At 42.1% G+C, this 18192-nt stretch overlaps 1 protein-coding gene across 1 annotated transcript; it reads left to right on the forward strand.

Annotated features, from left to right (window-relative positions):
• Positions 1-6795: 6795 nt before the first annotated feature.
• On the forward strand, positions 6796-9581 carry sult3st1 (sulfotransferase family 3, cytosolic sulfotransferase 1). The gene is made up of 6 exons (XM_056436238.1): positions 6796-6949; positions 7771-7979; positions 8056-8182; positions 8365-8459; positions 8712-8886; positions 8979-9581. The coding sequence occupies exons 1-6, from the start codon at positions 6796-6798 to the stop codon at positions 9095-9097; spliced, it is 879 nt and encodes a 292-aa protein (XP_056292213.1). The 3' UTR covers positions 9098-9581.
• Positions 9582-18192: the final 8611 nt, after the last annotated feature.

The raw sequence follows: 18192 nt of genomic DNA on the forward strand, positions 1-18192 counted from the left end.
ACTTGAGACTTGAGCCATGTTGCCACCTTCTCATCTCTGATGGGTTTGTTGCACATGCAAAGTTCGGATCGGGCGCTCGTCAGAAAATGACGAAGGGTATGAACGTTTATGAACCGGAGTGTTTTTCAAATATCCTGGAAACAGGAGTTCAGTCGGGAGGGGGTTAAGGAGGACGTGTCCGATGTTTTTGCAGTTTGCTATCAAATTTGAAAACGAGGGGGAAAACACATGATAAACACGATCTTGGTATTTGATAACCACTAATGAAGAAAAATATTCACCTAGGAGCAAAAATGGTCTGATTAGAACGGCACAACTAAAGATAGCAGGTAGATTTCTGTAAAAGAAGACTTAATGTTTTAGAATAGCTAACTTTTCCTGCAGTTCGTGCAGTTATTTTATCGGATGTTTTGCACTAAAAACATCTGTCTGCTGCTGTTGCCAAAAACGGCACAATGAGAACATTAAGAGTGAACCAACACAGTAAAATTGCGAGTTGAAAAAATAAAAAAGCAGCTGAAAGATGCTAAAACGCTTCGCGTTACAGCTGCATTGAAGATAATTTGCACTCCCATAAAAATAGGGATATGAATTTCTTGTAATTTATCAAGGTCAGATCGAAGCAAATGGTCAAGTGACTCTCAGTTGAATGTGCCATAACTGTGAAGTTCAAATGACTCTTTGTCCTGGGAGCAGGTAGCCATTCTGGGCTCGGTGGCCTTTCTTTGCTTTGTTGTTCTGGGCCGCTGTTAGCAGATGGACATCCCAACCAAAACTGCCAACCTGCTGCTCATAACGAAATGACAAAAATGACATGTTTTGCCCTCTTGAATAGCACACAGAGAGAGAGAGAGAGATAGAGGGAGAGAAAGAGAGAGAGACATGCTACGCCTCGCTCCACGGCTCGGTCTGCAGCAACTTTCCAACGTAAAGGCCTGTGGGTGGACCTACGGGGTCCCACGTGAGCCAATCAGGGCTGTTATGTAAGTGCAGGGTGTTTGAAAGTGGCCGTGGCCAGACCAGTCGTATATACGGCTTGTTGCTGATAATCGGTGGCGTGGCGTGGTGCGGCGTGCGGCTGACAGATGCCAGCTCCAGCTGGTACAGGGGGGGGTTTATCGCCCCGGTTGGAACGCGGGTCCTCACACCCCTCCACTGCGCTGGCCACCGTCGCCGTGTTTAATGAGTCACGAATTGCCTGTTTGTCTTCTGCTCCCTGCTGTTTCTGCACTCCCGCTTCCAGAACAATCCCTGAAACACATGCTGCTGCGCTCCGCAGAGCAGCCAGACAGGCACGCTCAGCCAAACTGTTGTAAAGAACAAAGTTGTCATTTTTTACAATTTGTCTCCCTTCTTTTTGGTCTTTTTCTGTTTTCTTCTTCTTCTTGGGTGTTCATCTGAGAGAGGGATGGCTCGCTCTGTAATAAAGCTGCCTTTTCAGATGCTGTGCCTGACCTCGCCAATATGGCTACCCCGAGAAAACAGTGCCCATTTGAAGCCCCTGACAAATACATAAATGGCTCTATAATTGGGCCGCTTTGTTGTGCGCGGCGCTGGCTCGTCGGAGAGTGCCGTTCTACACTTTGTGGTTAATGAAGTTACATTATGACAACACATGGCAGTTGCTAAAGGAGCAGACACTGGCACACGGATAAGACATAAGCAGGTGGTGTTGACAGAGAAACGGTTTGTTTTAAGTCACTAGACAACCACAATTTGAAAAAGAAAGAGTTTTCCGCGACAACTAAGCAGATCACAAATTCATCTCCAGGCCAGCGACAGAGCTGTGTGACTACAAGAGAGGGAGGATCCGCAGGCCAAGTAAACACACGGAGACGCCTGGATGACCATCAAACACACACACACACACACACACACACACACACACACACACACACACACACACACACACACAGAAGGAGTTCTTGCAGCTTAATCTCACCTGTTTAATCTGCAAGATTGGGCGACAGCTCCTGTAACAGGAACAGGTGGCTCAAACAACTGCTGCATGGACACATTTAGAGACAGTCTGGAAACATTGATTAAAGCTGCGATCAGATTTGTTGAGCATATTAATTTGAGATGTATACTTTGAAGGAAAATAAACTTTACGCGCTTCTTAGTTATTTACCAGGAAGTTTGTCTCCGTCTCATTCATACGGAATGAACCGGGCTTTGACCTATAAATCCCATGCATTTGCCCACCTTTGTAAGAAAAGCACACACACACACACACACACACACACACACACACACACACACACACACACACACACACACACACACACACACACACACACACACAGTTACTCAGATCGTCTGATGATCAGAAGAAGCGAAAAACTATCCGTGGAATCTTGGCAGCGTCCGGATTCGGCCCAGTGCCATGAAATCCTCATTTGGCGAGGGTGTTCTTTGTGGCCGGCTCTGGGTTCTCGGAGTGGCATTCTTCTCATTGTACAGGTCACCGAGACAGAGGCGGTCAGCCTGAAAAGATCCTCGGTGGGGGGAAACAATGGCTTAAGGCAGCCCATAAATGTCTCCTGTTCGGCTTCGGCCCATTGACTCTTTGCCTCCCCGCCAGGCGGGGCCCTGTCAGACCAGCCCCTCTCCCTAACAGCTTAATTAGCAGAAAGAACGACAATGTCAGAGCCTGTTTCGACTGAAATAAAAACAAGAAAAGATCCAAAAGCTGCTCTCTCCGCCTCTCTTTGTCCCCGTGCGGCCCGTGATAACGGGAGCTCTGACTTTTCTCTTCAACTTAGTACAAATAAAACAACATTCCTACACTGTTCCATGAGGAGCATGACGACCGACTGATGGACCAGCAATGGGGGGGGGGGGAGGGGGGGGCGGAGTTCTCGGTTCTCGGATCGCAGCATTTTTTTTAAAAGGACGTCTTCTGATTTACGTTGACACACTGCGTTAGCGTTGAGTGTGTTTTTTGCGCGAGTACGCTTCTCTACGAGCGATAACCTCCACATCTCAGAGGGGTGAATCCTGCGGTCCGTCTGAGGGCTTTGCTCCGGACACTCAATATGATTTGTGTTTTTTCACGACAACGGAGACGGCGATGATGATAATGCAGTTTGCATTGTGATGCTAATGCAAGGGAGAATGTGCGTCCTCCACGCTGGCTTTGAACCTTCCACGTCTTTCACTTTGTGCTTCCACTTGCATGTTTCTGTCAACACTCAGTTGGATTGAGTTTGTCTGCCCTTCCACTTCCTCGTCATCCTCTTCGCAGGTCTGTGCTTTGGCTTGTCTGGTGTTCACATAGCGTCTCCTAAACACGGCCCTCTCGCAACTCTTCATACCTCGACATTTTGAATTGGCCTTAACCGTTAATCTCCCTGTCTTTTCGTGGCCCATCTCTCCATATCTCCGTGCCCCATCTCTCCATATCTCCCCGCTGTCATTCTTTGTTTCTTTTCTTTTATCCGCAGTTCACATCAAACACTGGCACCAGATTGATTCTCATGTGAACAAGGCTGCAGTGGGGGGCCAGGGACCTCTTCCCCGGGCTTTGAAGCTCTTTCACATCCTGTGGACCCCCCCCCCCCGCAACCGGACACACACACACACACACACACACAATCTTCCAAGTCCAGCCCCAGTCGACCGTGGAATATTTCAAAAGACATCGTCTTTTATTTTGCCATTCCAGAGGCAAACAAACCTAATTTACACAATTTAAAATACTTAAAAGCACACACCTAGGACACCTATTATTTGGATGTGCAAATATCAGACATCATGGGAAGCGACTGTGTGAGTATGGAGGACTTAAAATGACTTAAGTATAAATAAATAAATAAATGAATGCATGAATAAATACAAGAATAAATAAATAAATGCTTAAATAAATGTATAAATAAATGCGTAAATAAATGTATAAATAAATAAATAAATACAGGAATGAATAAATATAAGTTATAAATCAACAGGACATCATTAGATAAATATATTTCTGCATTTCTGTATTTCTTCATTTATTTATTTCTCTATTTATGTGTCCACACGTATTTCATCAGTTATTTATGTGTGACATTTACATGTCCGTATATTCAAATGAGCTGGGCGGTCCGAACCTCTGTCTAAAGCATGATTGGTCACTGGAGTGTGATGCACCTGGTGTGTTATGCTCTACTATTTCTGCCTGGCACATGAAGCTGAAGTTGGCTCGCTCAGCTAACCGTTAGCAGAAGTTAGCCGAGACAGCTTTTTTACTTCAGCCGTTTATCAATTCCAAGAACACTGAGTACAGACTCGTGTTCTTTTGGAGTCTGGTCTTGTGAGTCCAGACTCTCGAGGACGCAGGACGGTCTTTCTGGTCTTGTGACGTCACCACATCAACTGTTCTTGCTCATGAATTTATTCCAATTATTCACTTTAAAATACTTTACAGTGGAGTAGAACGTGTTGCGGTGTTCACTGTTGTTTGGCGTAGGCTACGAATAAACGGTAATAAATATACAACGTCTCGTAGCTTTCCTGACCCAGGGTCGCTACAATATGAAGTTATGAATCTTAACTAGGGCTGTCAATAGATTAAAAAAAATTAACTAATTAATCGCACAGTTTGAAATTGCGATTAATTAATCGCGATTAATCGCGATTAAAAGTTGTTTCCTTCTTTTTAAAGACAAAACTTCACACAGAGCTGTGTTTTCAAAGAGGCTCCTACATATACAGTGCCAGCGAGGTATTTAATATCGTGGATGATAAATTGTTTCTTCAGTGAAACATCAGATTAGTAAAAAAAAAGAAGTATATTGAGACCCCATTGGTCCTGTCATCTTTAACATTGAACAGCAGCAGAACCAGTGGCCTTGGTAACTGACTGACATTCAAATATGTCACGTTAACCCTCTGGAGGCTGGGGGCATTTTATACATTTTACAACAAACAAAAAAATTCACCGTTTAAAGTCTTTTGCATGTGACACACCCCCACGTGTTCTACATCAAACATTCCAGAACAATCTCAGTTTAGCAATGAGTCTCATTGTCCTGGTGCCGTGTGCTCTGCTCTCTGACTGACAGGCTGCTAAATGAGCCTCACCTGTGAGGTGGGAGGTCCTTTGTGATTTACTGAGTGTTCATTGGTTGTTTTTTTCCCGAAATGTTGACAGACAAACGGATTGACAAATCACGTTGAAGGTTTCGTGTGACGAGTTCTTTCCGCGCCGCGTCACCCGACAGTCGCCCCTTCGTTCCTCTGTGTATCAGAGGGGGAGACGGGAGGAAGGAGCGGAGGAGGAAACCCGACTGATTCATCCACGAGTTAAACTGATTTCTGCTCCTTATTTTCGCGGAGAAATAATTGTTTTAAAAACGGAAACAGTGTCAAACCGTACTGCCGCGGTTTGACACTCAGAGGAGTGTAAAAACTTCAACGAACACCGGAAGCAAGTCGAAGTGTCCTTGAGCAAGGCACTGAACCCCCAGTTGCATCACTGCAGCCCACTGCTCCTTAATAACTAAGGATGGGTTAAATGCAGAGAACTAATTTCCCCTTGTGGATTAATAAAGTATATAAAAATAAAAATAAATGGCGTTAATTGCGTTAAAATATTTTAGTGCGTTAACGCGGCTAAATTAATCGCATAGATTAACGCGTTAACGCTGACAGCCCTAATCTTAACCCTCAGTCAAATTGACGTAACGTTATCTTTTAGTAAATAATAAACTCGTTGTGCTCTTTAGATCCGCCAAAACCTAATTATATCTCATGTTTAGCCGCTACGGAGACGTCAGAGCCAGCGGAGCATTTCCAAAAGTCCTGCCGAGATCAGGCTTCTCTCGGCGGCCACACAGCGCGCTGAGCGCCCGGCGCCCGGAGCTCAGTGGTCCCGCTAGCAGGACCTCAAATCTCCGTCGCATATCCTTATTAGGCTGAATCTCGATAAACCGACCACAGATTTCATGCTTAAACTACTAATTTCTCAGCTGAAAACATCCTTAAATTACATTCCGTGACTCAACAACAGTAGAATTTAGAATGTACAGACAAGAATGCATAATAAACGCTGTTCGTCTACAGATCCAAGTGCTAGGGATCGATTGCTTCTGTCTTGCTCCCTGACTTGACCAATCCTGTTCAACAATGTGGTTCGGACCGCCCAGCTCATTTGAATATACGGACACGTAAATGTCACACATAAATAAATGAAGAAATATGTGTGGACACATAAATAGAGATATAAATAAATGAAGAAATACAGAAATGTAGGAATACATTTATTTAATGATGTCCTGTTGAGTTATAACTTATATTTATTAATTTCTGTATTTATTTCTGTATTTATACATTTATTCTTGTATTTATTTATATATTTATACATTTATTTAAGCATTTATATATTTATTCCTGTATTTATTTATACATTTATTTAAGCATTTATTTATTCATTCTTGTATTTATTCATGCATTCATTTATTTATTTATTTAGACTTAAGTCATTTTGAGTCCTCCATATGTGAGTGATACAGTATGAAATATTTTTAGTCTAGGTTGTGTTCGACCACTTTTACTTGATGCATAGAAACTTGTTTACTCTTGTCTTTAAACATATCGAACAAGTTCTGAACTTTAAGGCCACGCTGTGATGTCGACGCCCTACAATGTACATTGTTTGATTTCAGGTTCAGACTGCATTCCTTCAAGTGCTTCTCTTGAAGCGTTCACCTGCTTTAGAGGCGTTGGTAGAAACATAGAGAAAACTGGTTACACAATTTTAATAGAAGACTACTTTTGTGAATTCACTCCTATTTACATTTGATGTTTTCATCCATGGATTCTCTGGACCCAGTGAGCTCTTGCCTGTTCAAGTACAAAAGGATAAACTTCCTGGTCAAGGACAAATTGCGACCGGCGGACCTTGAGGCTTTGCAGCATTTTGAGATCCACCCTACTGATATCTTCCTCATCACGTACCCCAAGTCAGGTCAGTTGTTTTCTATACATAGCTAAGATAAACACTTTTACCGATTTTTTTATATCAAGCATTAGTGAACGAAAACGCTGTATACCATGTATGCTTTGAACAAGTTTGTTTTTGTATTTTTCTCTGGCGCAAATGACACCTTTGGATGAAGTTCAATCGACTACAATGTGCAGCAATACTTTGGTTTTGAAGATGAAGAAAGTCAACGTCTGTCTAACCATGCAAACCCAAACTGTGACCCAATTACATACCAGTGAATTATTAACAGATGGCACTTAAAAAGGTGCTGCAAGATTACATTACTTTTTTCAGGACTTTCCAAATCTTTTGTACTGAATTGTTATGAAATAAAACAGATGATATGATTTGGTTTCTGCTGGTTTATTGCTTGTTGTATAGAGCCTTCAGGCAATTTCAAAGGATGTGGCAAGCATGTTGTCTCAAGTCAACCTTTACTAAGCCCCGCCCTTAAAACGCTGACTGGCCAGTCACAGCCTAGCAACTGTTCGGCTCCATAGACTCTTATGCAGTCAAACAAGTTTTTTTCGTCAGCTTTTCTGAAACTGCTTTTTAGTTTTTTTAAATATTAGACACAACGTTCGAAACCTAATGCGGTTGAATACAACATGTCTGTAACAAAATGACAGATGCTGTTTGGAAGAGCTGCTGATTAAACTTTATGATCACTTTGGATCAGTGTTTCTTCTGTTTGTTATTTCCAATAATTATCAATTAATTAACAGAAACAGACTGGTCTGGTCTGGTATGTTCTTTTTCCTCTGTTGTATTTGAAACATCCTATGTGGCATTTGCCTCTGCAGGCACAGTGTGGATGCAGCAGATCCTGGCTCAGATCATGGATGCTGCCCACCCTGACTGGGCAGAAGATGCTACCAACAGGTCAATAGTTCCTTGGCTGGAGGGGAGAACTATTGACAACCCTTTCAAAGAAAGGCCAGATCCTCGAATCTTTCGCTCGCATCTCCCCCCCAACATGTTACCTCTAGGAGTGAAAGACAAACAAATCAAGGTAATTTACAATATGCAATATTCAAGTATTGATTCAAGCCAAATTCCAAAAGTACACATGTATATTTTTGCTTTAGGTTGTGTATGTTTGGAGGAACCCTAAGGATGTCCTGGTGTCGTTCTATCACTTTGCGCACAGTTGGGTGTTACTGGACGCCCCTCAGAGCTTTGAGGATTTCTTTCAGCAGTTCCTGGATGGTGATGGTAGGTTCAGTATTATGAGGTTAGTTAAGTATAACAGAGAAAGAATGCAGCACAAAAAAACGGAATATTTATTGCACAAATCTGTTTTTGTTTCTATTTGTGGAGGGTTCTCTGATTTAAGTTTGAGAAAACAAACGTGAACCTCATACAATACCAGTAAGCAACCATATTTCCCCCAACAGTTTACATGGGATCCTGGTTTGATCATGTCAAGGATTATCAGAAAGCACGAGACCAACTGAACATCCACTTTGTGCAATATGAGAACATGTTGAAGGTTTGAAATATTCTTATTTATTTTTTATTTTTGAATAGAACATTTGACCTTGATACAAATATATCAATGAGTTGTGTACTGCAGCAATGGTTAACCAATGTGCATGGACGTAACAGCCGTGAGGTAACACCACTGAGAATAGGTGATGTTCAAAGACTTGGGATGATTTCTGCAGATTTTTGGACCTTTCGGTTTGGAACACAATGTTAAATATTGTTATACACATCTTGTATACACGTCTGTCATCGACAGGACTTCAGAGGGGAAGTTGTGAAGCTTTGTGCTTTCCTGGGAAAAGATTTGACAGATGAAGTCATTGATCATGTTGTGGAGACGTCCACCTTCAAAAGCATGAAGACCAACCCCAAAGCAAACTACAAGGACTTGGTGGAAACCGACCACTACAAGAAGGAAACCATGCGTAAAGGTTTGTTTCCACCACTTTTGTCCTCATTTATACAGAAGGAAATAAAGTTTAATGGTGGTAAACATCTCAGATTGTTTTGCGTGTCCGAACAGGTAAAGCAGGTGACTGGAGGAACTTCTTCACGGTGGCCCAGAATGAACATTTTGACAACGTGTTCAAGGAGAAGATGGGCAATTTACCGCTGACCTGCATCTGGGAGATTAAAGAATAGTTCCTCTTGAAACAGTCCTGTGATTCTTTCTACACATTTGAACCTTTCCGTGCAGAGATTGGAGGAAACTGGCCTCCATCACACTCAGAATTTATTAATTTAAAAACTGTGCTGATCAGTGTGATTAGTAAACAGGTTCAACTTAAAGAAACACTCACTATGTAATCTGGTCATGTGAAGATGTGCTTTTCAGAAATTTGAGTAAACTCACCCTTCAACACAAAGCCAATATAAATATCAATATAAATTATCAATTAACCATACAAGCAGTACAATAGATCAATATAGTAGTGTGTGTGTGCAGGGCCATAATCATAAAACTATCTAAAGCCTGTAATCCTTGTACGAGGTCAATGTTTTTACCATTTGTTTGATGTAACTGCAGCATCTTTGTTTCCCTCTGTTTTCTTGTCACTGAAGAGTTTTGAGTTCAAAGAACTCAAAGATGAATATAAGAATTATATACGCATGGTCATTGTGTTGATTCTACACCTCTCGTCTAGCCAGGGCTTTGATGAGCCGTCAATAAATCCAACAGAAAAACAAGTGGTGTTGTGACTCTTTTTTTCAATTGGACGGTCAAGCATGAAGTTCAGCCCTGGGACAGCCTTGTGCCTCACTGCGCCAGTATTGTCAATTTCCTGACTGCACGAAGACATAAAACCCACATAACTTATTTTTTTAACAGCAAGGCTCTTTGAGAGCGTCCGTGGCTGAACCATATTTAACCTTTCTGTGTCAGACCACCCGCTAGTGGCTGGGCCTCTGGCGGCCCATTCACCACCCCACTGGCACCGACAAGCCATCCGAATATGATATAGAGCCGGACCGCAGACCAACAGCACTATTTATTCCTCACAAAATGCAAACATCTTTAGAAGATGTGTTGTGCACTGCCTCACAATGGCTCCGTGGGCAACAATGCCACAGCAGCAGCATAAATTACCTTTAGTTTGAGGTGGTGGGTTTTATGTAGAGAACATCCACACCATGCTTTAGTTCCCATGATAAAAAAAAGAAAGAGAAGCACTTTTTCCCAGGTTATATCATACACAGGGCGTAGAGCTGCGTGATTAACAGAAATTATTATCGAGAAAAATTAAGTTTACGCGAACCTAAAAATGACATACACAAATATTTTACGAAGTAAACTTGAATATATACTGTAAATCTTACCAAAAACCAAAGTTTTTAGATGGTTAATTTATAACATTTGTAATTTTATTCATACTCGATTAATCTGCAGATGTATTATAAATATATTTGTCTTTAAAACATAAGGTGATAGCAAACAATTTTAAAAAATGCCTGTCATCATTTTCTAAAGTCCAGCTTGACGTCTTTACATTTCTTGTTATCCCAAATCATCACAATTGCTAATATTGGCATGACAAATTTATTTATCTGTGAATTGATTTATCTTTAGTCATTTTAGATGGATGACACATTCTGATAACATTAAATTGAGCTATAGTCTAAGGAAAGATAACTACCGCTGCTTGTTTTAATGCTTAAAGGATATCAATATTTGAGTTTTTGGCAACAAATTCCACAGAAATAGTCCTTCTCCCAATACTTTATGACTTCCCTCCCCGGTCTGTGGCTCTCATTTGTACAAATTGAAAAACGTTTTTTTCTAAATGTAAAACATGATAAAACATTACAATAGATATAACAATGAAACCAATCGATTTGATAATAACAAACTATGAAATAAAATAACTAACTACAAATTAAATAAGATAATAATAAAATTAAGCAGTAAAAAACAACATGACATGATAGCAAGTCTCTAAAAATAGGTTTCTTCTTTTTAACTCTGATATATTGTTGCTTGCACAGATTTCCTGCATCCCAATTTCAGCCCTTCTCCTCCTACAGGCTGCTTCTGTTTGCTTGTCTGCTATCAAATTTCTCCTCTGCTCTTAGATTTTGTGTGTGCAAAACCCTTGTTAAAATACCCCAAACAATAGAGCCACCTTTCTCAGTTTTACAGTAAAATAGAAAAGTTGGTTCATATAATGGTAGCAAGTGTAGTTATTGTCATTTTTAATCTAAAAGTCATAATGAAAGCAGCAGGCTACATCATTAAGCCTGGGGTGACGGAGGTGGATGAACCCGGTTCTCCTGGCCGGGGGCGCTCTCGGAAGTAAAACAAACGCATCTTTAAGAAGGCAGGGGTCATCTCATTGGTCACCTGGTATTCTATTTGTTGGTGCATCAATCACAGTTATTGCAGAAGAAAATTCAAGAGCAGAGAAGAAAGCTGAGAATGGACATTTCACAAGCACACAGAAGCATCCTGAGTGGAAGGAAAGTGCTGAGTCATGCATCAATATATCTGAGCAAAGCATCATATATATGTGCAAGCAACAATAAATCTTCAATCATACAGTTTGAGCAGAAGCAAACCCAAGCGCAAGCGGGGGCTATTTGGGTGTGAGGTGTGAGGACAGGGTTTTGAGGAGAAGCATTACACATTCTGTGAAAGTGAAATTAATAAGTCATAAGTGAGTATTTACAACAGCAGGGTGGTGTGTATGTGGGGTTTGACTCAAAACAAACTATGTGTGTTCCCTTATATGAGTTTATGCAGAAGGCATCACATAGAAGCGGACTAATAAGTGGAATAATCGACTAAGAGGAGGCAGCCCTATACACATTACCTCGTGAAAAAGTAATAACGATACAAAAAAATAAGATACGTAACTCCTTACTTGACTTTTGTTGCACGAATTCTACAAAAAGACCGTTGAACAACTCCCAAACGTCTCCGTCCACACCTCAGCACCAATCTGTTTCCATCCTCGAGAATAAGAAAGATATAACCAGATTATCCTTTAAATGTTTGCACAGAGAAAAGAAGTGTGTAATCAATGATCTCACGCCTCTTGTTATGAAAGTGGTCTAATTTTCCAGTTGGATTTTAATTCATCAGTCAGTGTGTCTATTCTCCTTCTCCGGCTCCTTCTTCACCGCCGTGTTGCCTTGTCATCGTGACCTTTGCAGATTGACACTCAGCAGTCCCAGATGACCAGAGGACTGCGGGACAATCCCAGTGGGTTAATAATTACTCCCAGTCCACAGTGAAGGCAGCCTGACCCCAAGCACGGCACAGCAAGGCACGGGCAGCCCACGGCACCGGTGATGAATGAACGACAGCCACCGCGGCTTCTCTCGTTTGTGTGTCTTGAAAGGAGGGTGGGCAACATACCTTCACAGTGGTCCCGGACTACAAAGACGTTGTGGGAATGAGTGGGCACGTCTGAATGAAGGCTCGTAAGCAAAGGAGCACTGGGGAAGGAGTTTAAAGAAAACCGTACTTCTCCTCAGCATCACAGTTCTACACACTGTTGTTGGAGTGTCCTCGTGGTACGTCTATAGTCTCATAACAAGTGGTGCATGTGGCTTGTAGAAAGGGATGGTTTTCTACAGGCAACTGACCCGGATGAAGGCTTTAATTTCCTCTGGTGATTTGAGTGTGCGCCTGTGTGTTGGACAGAGAGGGTAAATGCCGCATGCAGACGGGCGAGAGCTGCGTGGAGATGAAAGTGCGACCGGGAGGAGAAGGAAAGTCCAGCAGAGAGAAAATGACAGAGCGATGCAGGAGCATGCGAGGCAGAGGCCGTGGCTTTTCTCAGAGATGAACATTAATAATCTGACGGGCCACAATAGGAGCACCGAGATCAGAGAGATCACCTCCATTGTCCCGCCATCTCCGACTGACAGCGACCGCTCTGGTGAGGGAAGAATAAGAAGAATAGAGGAGCACAACCTGGCCGCTCACCATGCCCCTCTTTTTAAGATACATAATGGCCCCGTGGACCTCGGCTGTGCCTTTGAGGGTGTGTTGGGTTAAAGTGCGATGTGCAGAGATGGAGAGGTAAAGGTTTCACAATCAAAGTCAGCACAGACGTGTGAGTTTGAAACATCGCTCAACAGATTCAGAGAGTGGAGCTTTCATTGATATTAATGTTTACTTTATTTGTTGTATGGATGCCATTATTCCACAACACTCAAACAAGGTGACTGCAGATACATATGCAACATTAACTGTGACAAACAAATAAATGAGCGTCTAAAATATCTGCAAAATGAAATAAAATACAATACGCAGTTCGGAATATTGTCCTGATTCTGAGTTTGAATTCATTTAACATCTACGATTAAACATCGAAGTCTCTCATGCATGACCAGCTTGAAATACAAGGTTTTCTTTCACTTCTAATTTTAAAAATCAGAAACTCGAACTGCAATACGTTGTAGAGATGTGTAAAGTGTCTGCAGTACATGCTCCAACAATGAGGTGCTCTTACTGCAGCGCTTTCTAAATCTCTGGCAGTAGATAGAGGTGTGCTGAGATTAAACAGGCTTTGAATTAAAGTGCTCATGGTTTGGTTTTGGGATAGCTGGAATGTTTTTTATCACTTTGGACTCTGTTTCTGATTCTATTGTGTCTGTAGCTGCACCCTGAAGCTGTCCATTAGATTCCCCACCTGCTCCACCCACCCGACTCCCATTTGAGTCTCTCTGCATTTGAGTCGTTGGCACTCACTAACCATGACTAAAGTATTTTTTTATAGTTTGTCTTATTTAAATCAAGATGTTTTTGAAAAGTGTCTTGAAACCAGAGATAACATTGTTGGTGACTGCACTACAATTATGAAAACAAGTTGATAGACATTGAATATATTAAAACTATCACACTGCATTTTTTATAATAATATATTTTTTTATGATTATTATTTTCTCTAAACAATGCATCATGTTTCAGAAGCTGATACAAACAAAATAGATTTATCACTAGATAGTTGTCAGATAAATGTAGTGCTATAGAAAGAACAATATTTCCTTCAGAAATGTGGTGGAGTAAAAGTAAAATGTGATAATACAATTAAAGTACAATTACCTAAGAATTAAGTTCCCACTACAGCCACAGAGATGATTTTAATCAGCAGAAAGAATAATTAGCTGTTATAAAGTGTCATCACAATAAAAACATACATGCAGGCACATGATAAAACACCTAGAAGCATTATTTCCACAACAAGAGGTAACACGTTAGCTCTGATGCCTATCATAACATGTTTAATCTGGGGATGTCCGAGGAGATCTGTACGCCGTTGAGGTCCCAGTGAGGCCCTGAGGTGCTGCACAATATCACTAATGTAAAGTGGACCAGAGGTTCAGTGGTCATTAATCATATAGGACTGGTCAGCATCACACACAGGTGGACAGGTCTGGCCCACTGGACTGCAACACGTCCTTGACCTTATCTATGCTTTCATCTTCTTTGTTTTTGAGATGTTTTGAGACTTTTTTCACTTTACACCCGTGATTGTAGCATTTTCTTTGTCATTTTGTTGGTCTTTTTCATTTTGTTGGTCGTTTTCTTGTTATTTTTCTTTTCTTGGTCATTTTCAATTTCTTGGTCATTTTCAATTTCTTGGTCATTTTCAATTTCTTGTTCTTTTTCTTGTTCTTTTTCAATTTCTTGGTCTTTTTCAATTTCTTGTTCTTTTTCTTGTTCTTATTCAATTTCTTGTTCTTTTTCAATTTCTTGTTCTTTTCCGTAGTCTTTTTCTTGTTCTTGGTCTTTTTCTTTTCTTGGTCATTTGCTTTTTCTTTTTCTTGATCTTTTTCTTTGTATTGGTCTTTTTCTTGGTCTTTTTCGTGGTCTTTGTCTTTTTCTTAGTCTTTTTCAATTTCTTGGTCTTTTTCTTTTTCTAGGTCTTTTTCAATTTCTTGTTCTTTTTCTTGTTCTTATTCAATTTCTTGTTCTTTTTCAATTTCTTGTTCTTTTCGTTTTCTTAATTTTTTTCTTGGTCTTTTTCTTGGTCTTCTTCTTCTTTTTTTTCATTTCCTTGGTCTTTTTCTTGGACTTTTTCTTGCGTCTTCATGACTAAAACATATCATGTTGAAACATTTTGATTGTTTGATAAAGACAGACCTTTCTTCTATTGAAATGGACCCTGGATGACACTTTAGCTTTTCTGATGTTATTGGCCCCTAAATCAGTGTGAGCCCTAAAGCGAAGTTGTCCTGCGATTGGTTTGTGACCACACGGTGGGTCACAGGAAGATTAATTTGGATTATTTTAGAGTATTGCTGTCTGAAGCTGTAATGTTTTTCTAATGTTGTCGAGAGGCCCATGTCAGAAAAAAATTAAGAAAGTTTAATAAGCAACGAAACAGATGAAAGAGTTTGGAGCTTAGATAATGTTGGGAACTTCCTGTGCAATTACTATTCTGTCATCTTTCTTCCATCTGCGTTTCCTCTCCTGACGCTTTCATCTTCCTATCGTTCACAAGTGTTGATTCAAAGGCTCGCACACTCAAAGCTCAGCCTTCCTGCTAAACATAACCACTTTGGAAAATAAAGAAGATGAATTTGTACAAATCTGAAAGCAAACAGCTGAGATAGTCAGCACCGCGGGAACTTGATAGGGGCCAAGTGAATGATGATGTCGCTTAGCTCGCTGACAGATCACTTAGTGAGCTTCAGAAGGCTGCTTTCAGATTCTCCTCTCCTCTCCAGGGACGGAGCTTTCGTCCAGAGCCATTTTTCAGCCAATTTATTTCTTGATGTGGTCTAACCTGGGGCATCTCCCGCTGGGCAGGCTTTATGTGGTGATTAATGACGGGTATTTAGCCCGGGTACCTGGGGGAGCTGGAGCCCATCTGCACAACACTGACAGGTACAACACTGCACTCCAGGACCAGACAGGACAGGTAAGGCCTGCAGCAGACTGGAGAGTGGCAGACAGGTTTGACGAGTGTCACCGTGCCACCACCAACCACTGTTACATGTTATTTATTACTGTTGCCAAGTGGTTGCAGCCAGCTAGAATATAAACTCTGCAGAATGACACAAATTCAAGATGTGTTTTTCGTTTCTTTCTCCCTCCATCTCCCTTTATCGCGTGAGTTTCTCATAGTTTCCCTTGCATACTTTCAGAGCATCACATGAAAGAGCAAGAGGACCCGCTGGCTGAGGCCTGATGATTTAGACATCTATTATACGCTTGAACGCCTTGTCTTCTTCACTCCATCATAGACCATACCTCAGCAGAACCGGCCCAGATGCCAAAAGGACCCTAATGAGATTAGTCCGCGGACAGGTTGGTGGCCAGTAGCTGTCACAACTGCTCTGTCTGTGTGTGGAGAGATTAATGTGTGTGTGTGTGTGTGTGTGCGTGTGTGTGTGCGTTTGCATGAAGGCATACTTGTGTGAGCTCACATTAGTGCACGTATGTGATACACAAGTCGATGTGAGGGAGCGCACACAGGCTGCCCCGTTGATGGTGATTAATGAGCGAGGTAATCCATAGTCTCGTTCTGTCAGTGATAGACACATCAGCAGACCCCCAGAGCCCGATGAACAGACTGTGCAGCTCCATCAGTCAGAGCACACACATACAAACACACACACACACGCACACATACACACACACACGCACACATACAAGCGTGCAGGTAACACAAATATGAAGTGCACACTCCATGTCAGTGTTTGTGACAGACTCCTGGTTGTCCTCCAGTTTATTATTGGATCAGAAAAAAATCATATTATGCCCGGATAATTGATGATTTATCTGAAAACAGACAGCCAGTTCTACTTTTCCTCTGAAGCGTTAGTTGCCTCTCGCCCATTCACGCAGCTCTGTGGACATACACCTCGGGACTAGCGGCTAAGGCCGCGGTAATACAATGCTAACGATAGGCTGTCCATAAAGCCGGCGGTCTGCGCACAATGATTGAAACCCTGTGGCCTCAGACTCCTTTGAAGCCCACTGAGATCAAAAAGCAATGCTCCATGGAGCACAGACTAGGTGAGGAGTAGGGGCAGAACAAGAGACGAAGGGCTGGACGCAAGGAGGGAGGGCCGGAGGACAATGCCTGCAGGACAGGGGCTGCTGACTTCCGAAGATAAAATCATATTTCGAGGGCAGGCGTCCAAAACTCCCCGTCTGCCTCCGTCTGCCCTCCTTTCTTCTCTGAATATGGACAATGACTGTTTGCATTTACAGAACCATAAATCAGAGGTGCCCATTGCCACAGAGCAGCTGGCACGTTTGCCAATAATTATAATTATTAATCATGCCGATTTCACGGTCTTCAGCGGGACGGCAGGAGACTGCACGGGACAGGGTGCGGCTGGCGCCTCCGGGACCGCAAGGCAGGCTGGGAAGGGAAGGGTGGCTCGCAGGAGAGTGGGGGAGGGGGAGGGGGAGGAGGAGAGCGGTTAGCGACAGGCCTGGAATGAAGCAGCCAATATCAGGAATCAGGAGAGCGGGAACAGAAATAACGATAAACGGAGACTCTGCTTCTTTTAAACTGTTATTCACTCGATGTATGTGGACTACTTCACAAGAGCATCAGTGGAAGTTGAAGTCATGATGACGCAAGCAAAAGTCAGGTGTCATTGCGACAGAGCGATAACGTCTTTTTAAGGACTCAGCGAAGCTCTGAACATCATGGGTTTTGTTCATAACTTCACACAAATGCTGTATTTTTTATTTCAATTCGGAGGAATTGATTTAGAAACTATTTCGGGCCACCTTTTCCTCCCACGGCTTCGTGTTAGTCTCTTTATCGTGCAGGAATATAAAGTTTCAGGTACATCAAACCTCTGGAGGACTTGTGTTTTTAACTACTCTCATTCAATCCAACAGCTGTTGCCAGTTCCCTCCTCCTACTCGGGCCCTCTGCTAACCAGCTGCCTCACAGAGCTGAGCAAAGCATTGTGAGGAACTGCCAGCTCGCGTCATCTGCCTTTCACTTCTACAATACTGTAAATATACGCAGGCGACTGTATAATTAGACGGTTAATTACTGGAATATGGTGTTGTCCTTGTTACGGTGTGTGCGTCTTGGGAAGCTTGCCACATTTTGTGCTCCTGAACTTGTGCAAGAAAATGTTAATTTGCTTTAGCCATACTTTATGTATTCATCGGTGTTCTTACAAAGCACAGCTCATATCGCACAGATGGGCGCTGCATGGGTGTGATCAACGGAGACCTGAACCCTGTTGTCCAGTACAAACCCAACAAATACCATGAGACCTGCAGGGTCCAGCTTTGGTGAACACATGTC

This window comes from Pseudoliparis swirei, chromosome 17 (assembly GCF_029220125.1).
Source record: "Pseudoliparis swirei isolate HS2019 ecotype Mariana Trench chromosome 17, NWPU_hadal_v1, whole genome shotgun sequence".
Classification (NCBI taxonomy): domain Eukaryota; kingdom Metazoa; phylum Chordata; class Actinopteri; order Perciformes; family Liparidae; genus Pseudoliparis; species Pseudoliparis swirei.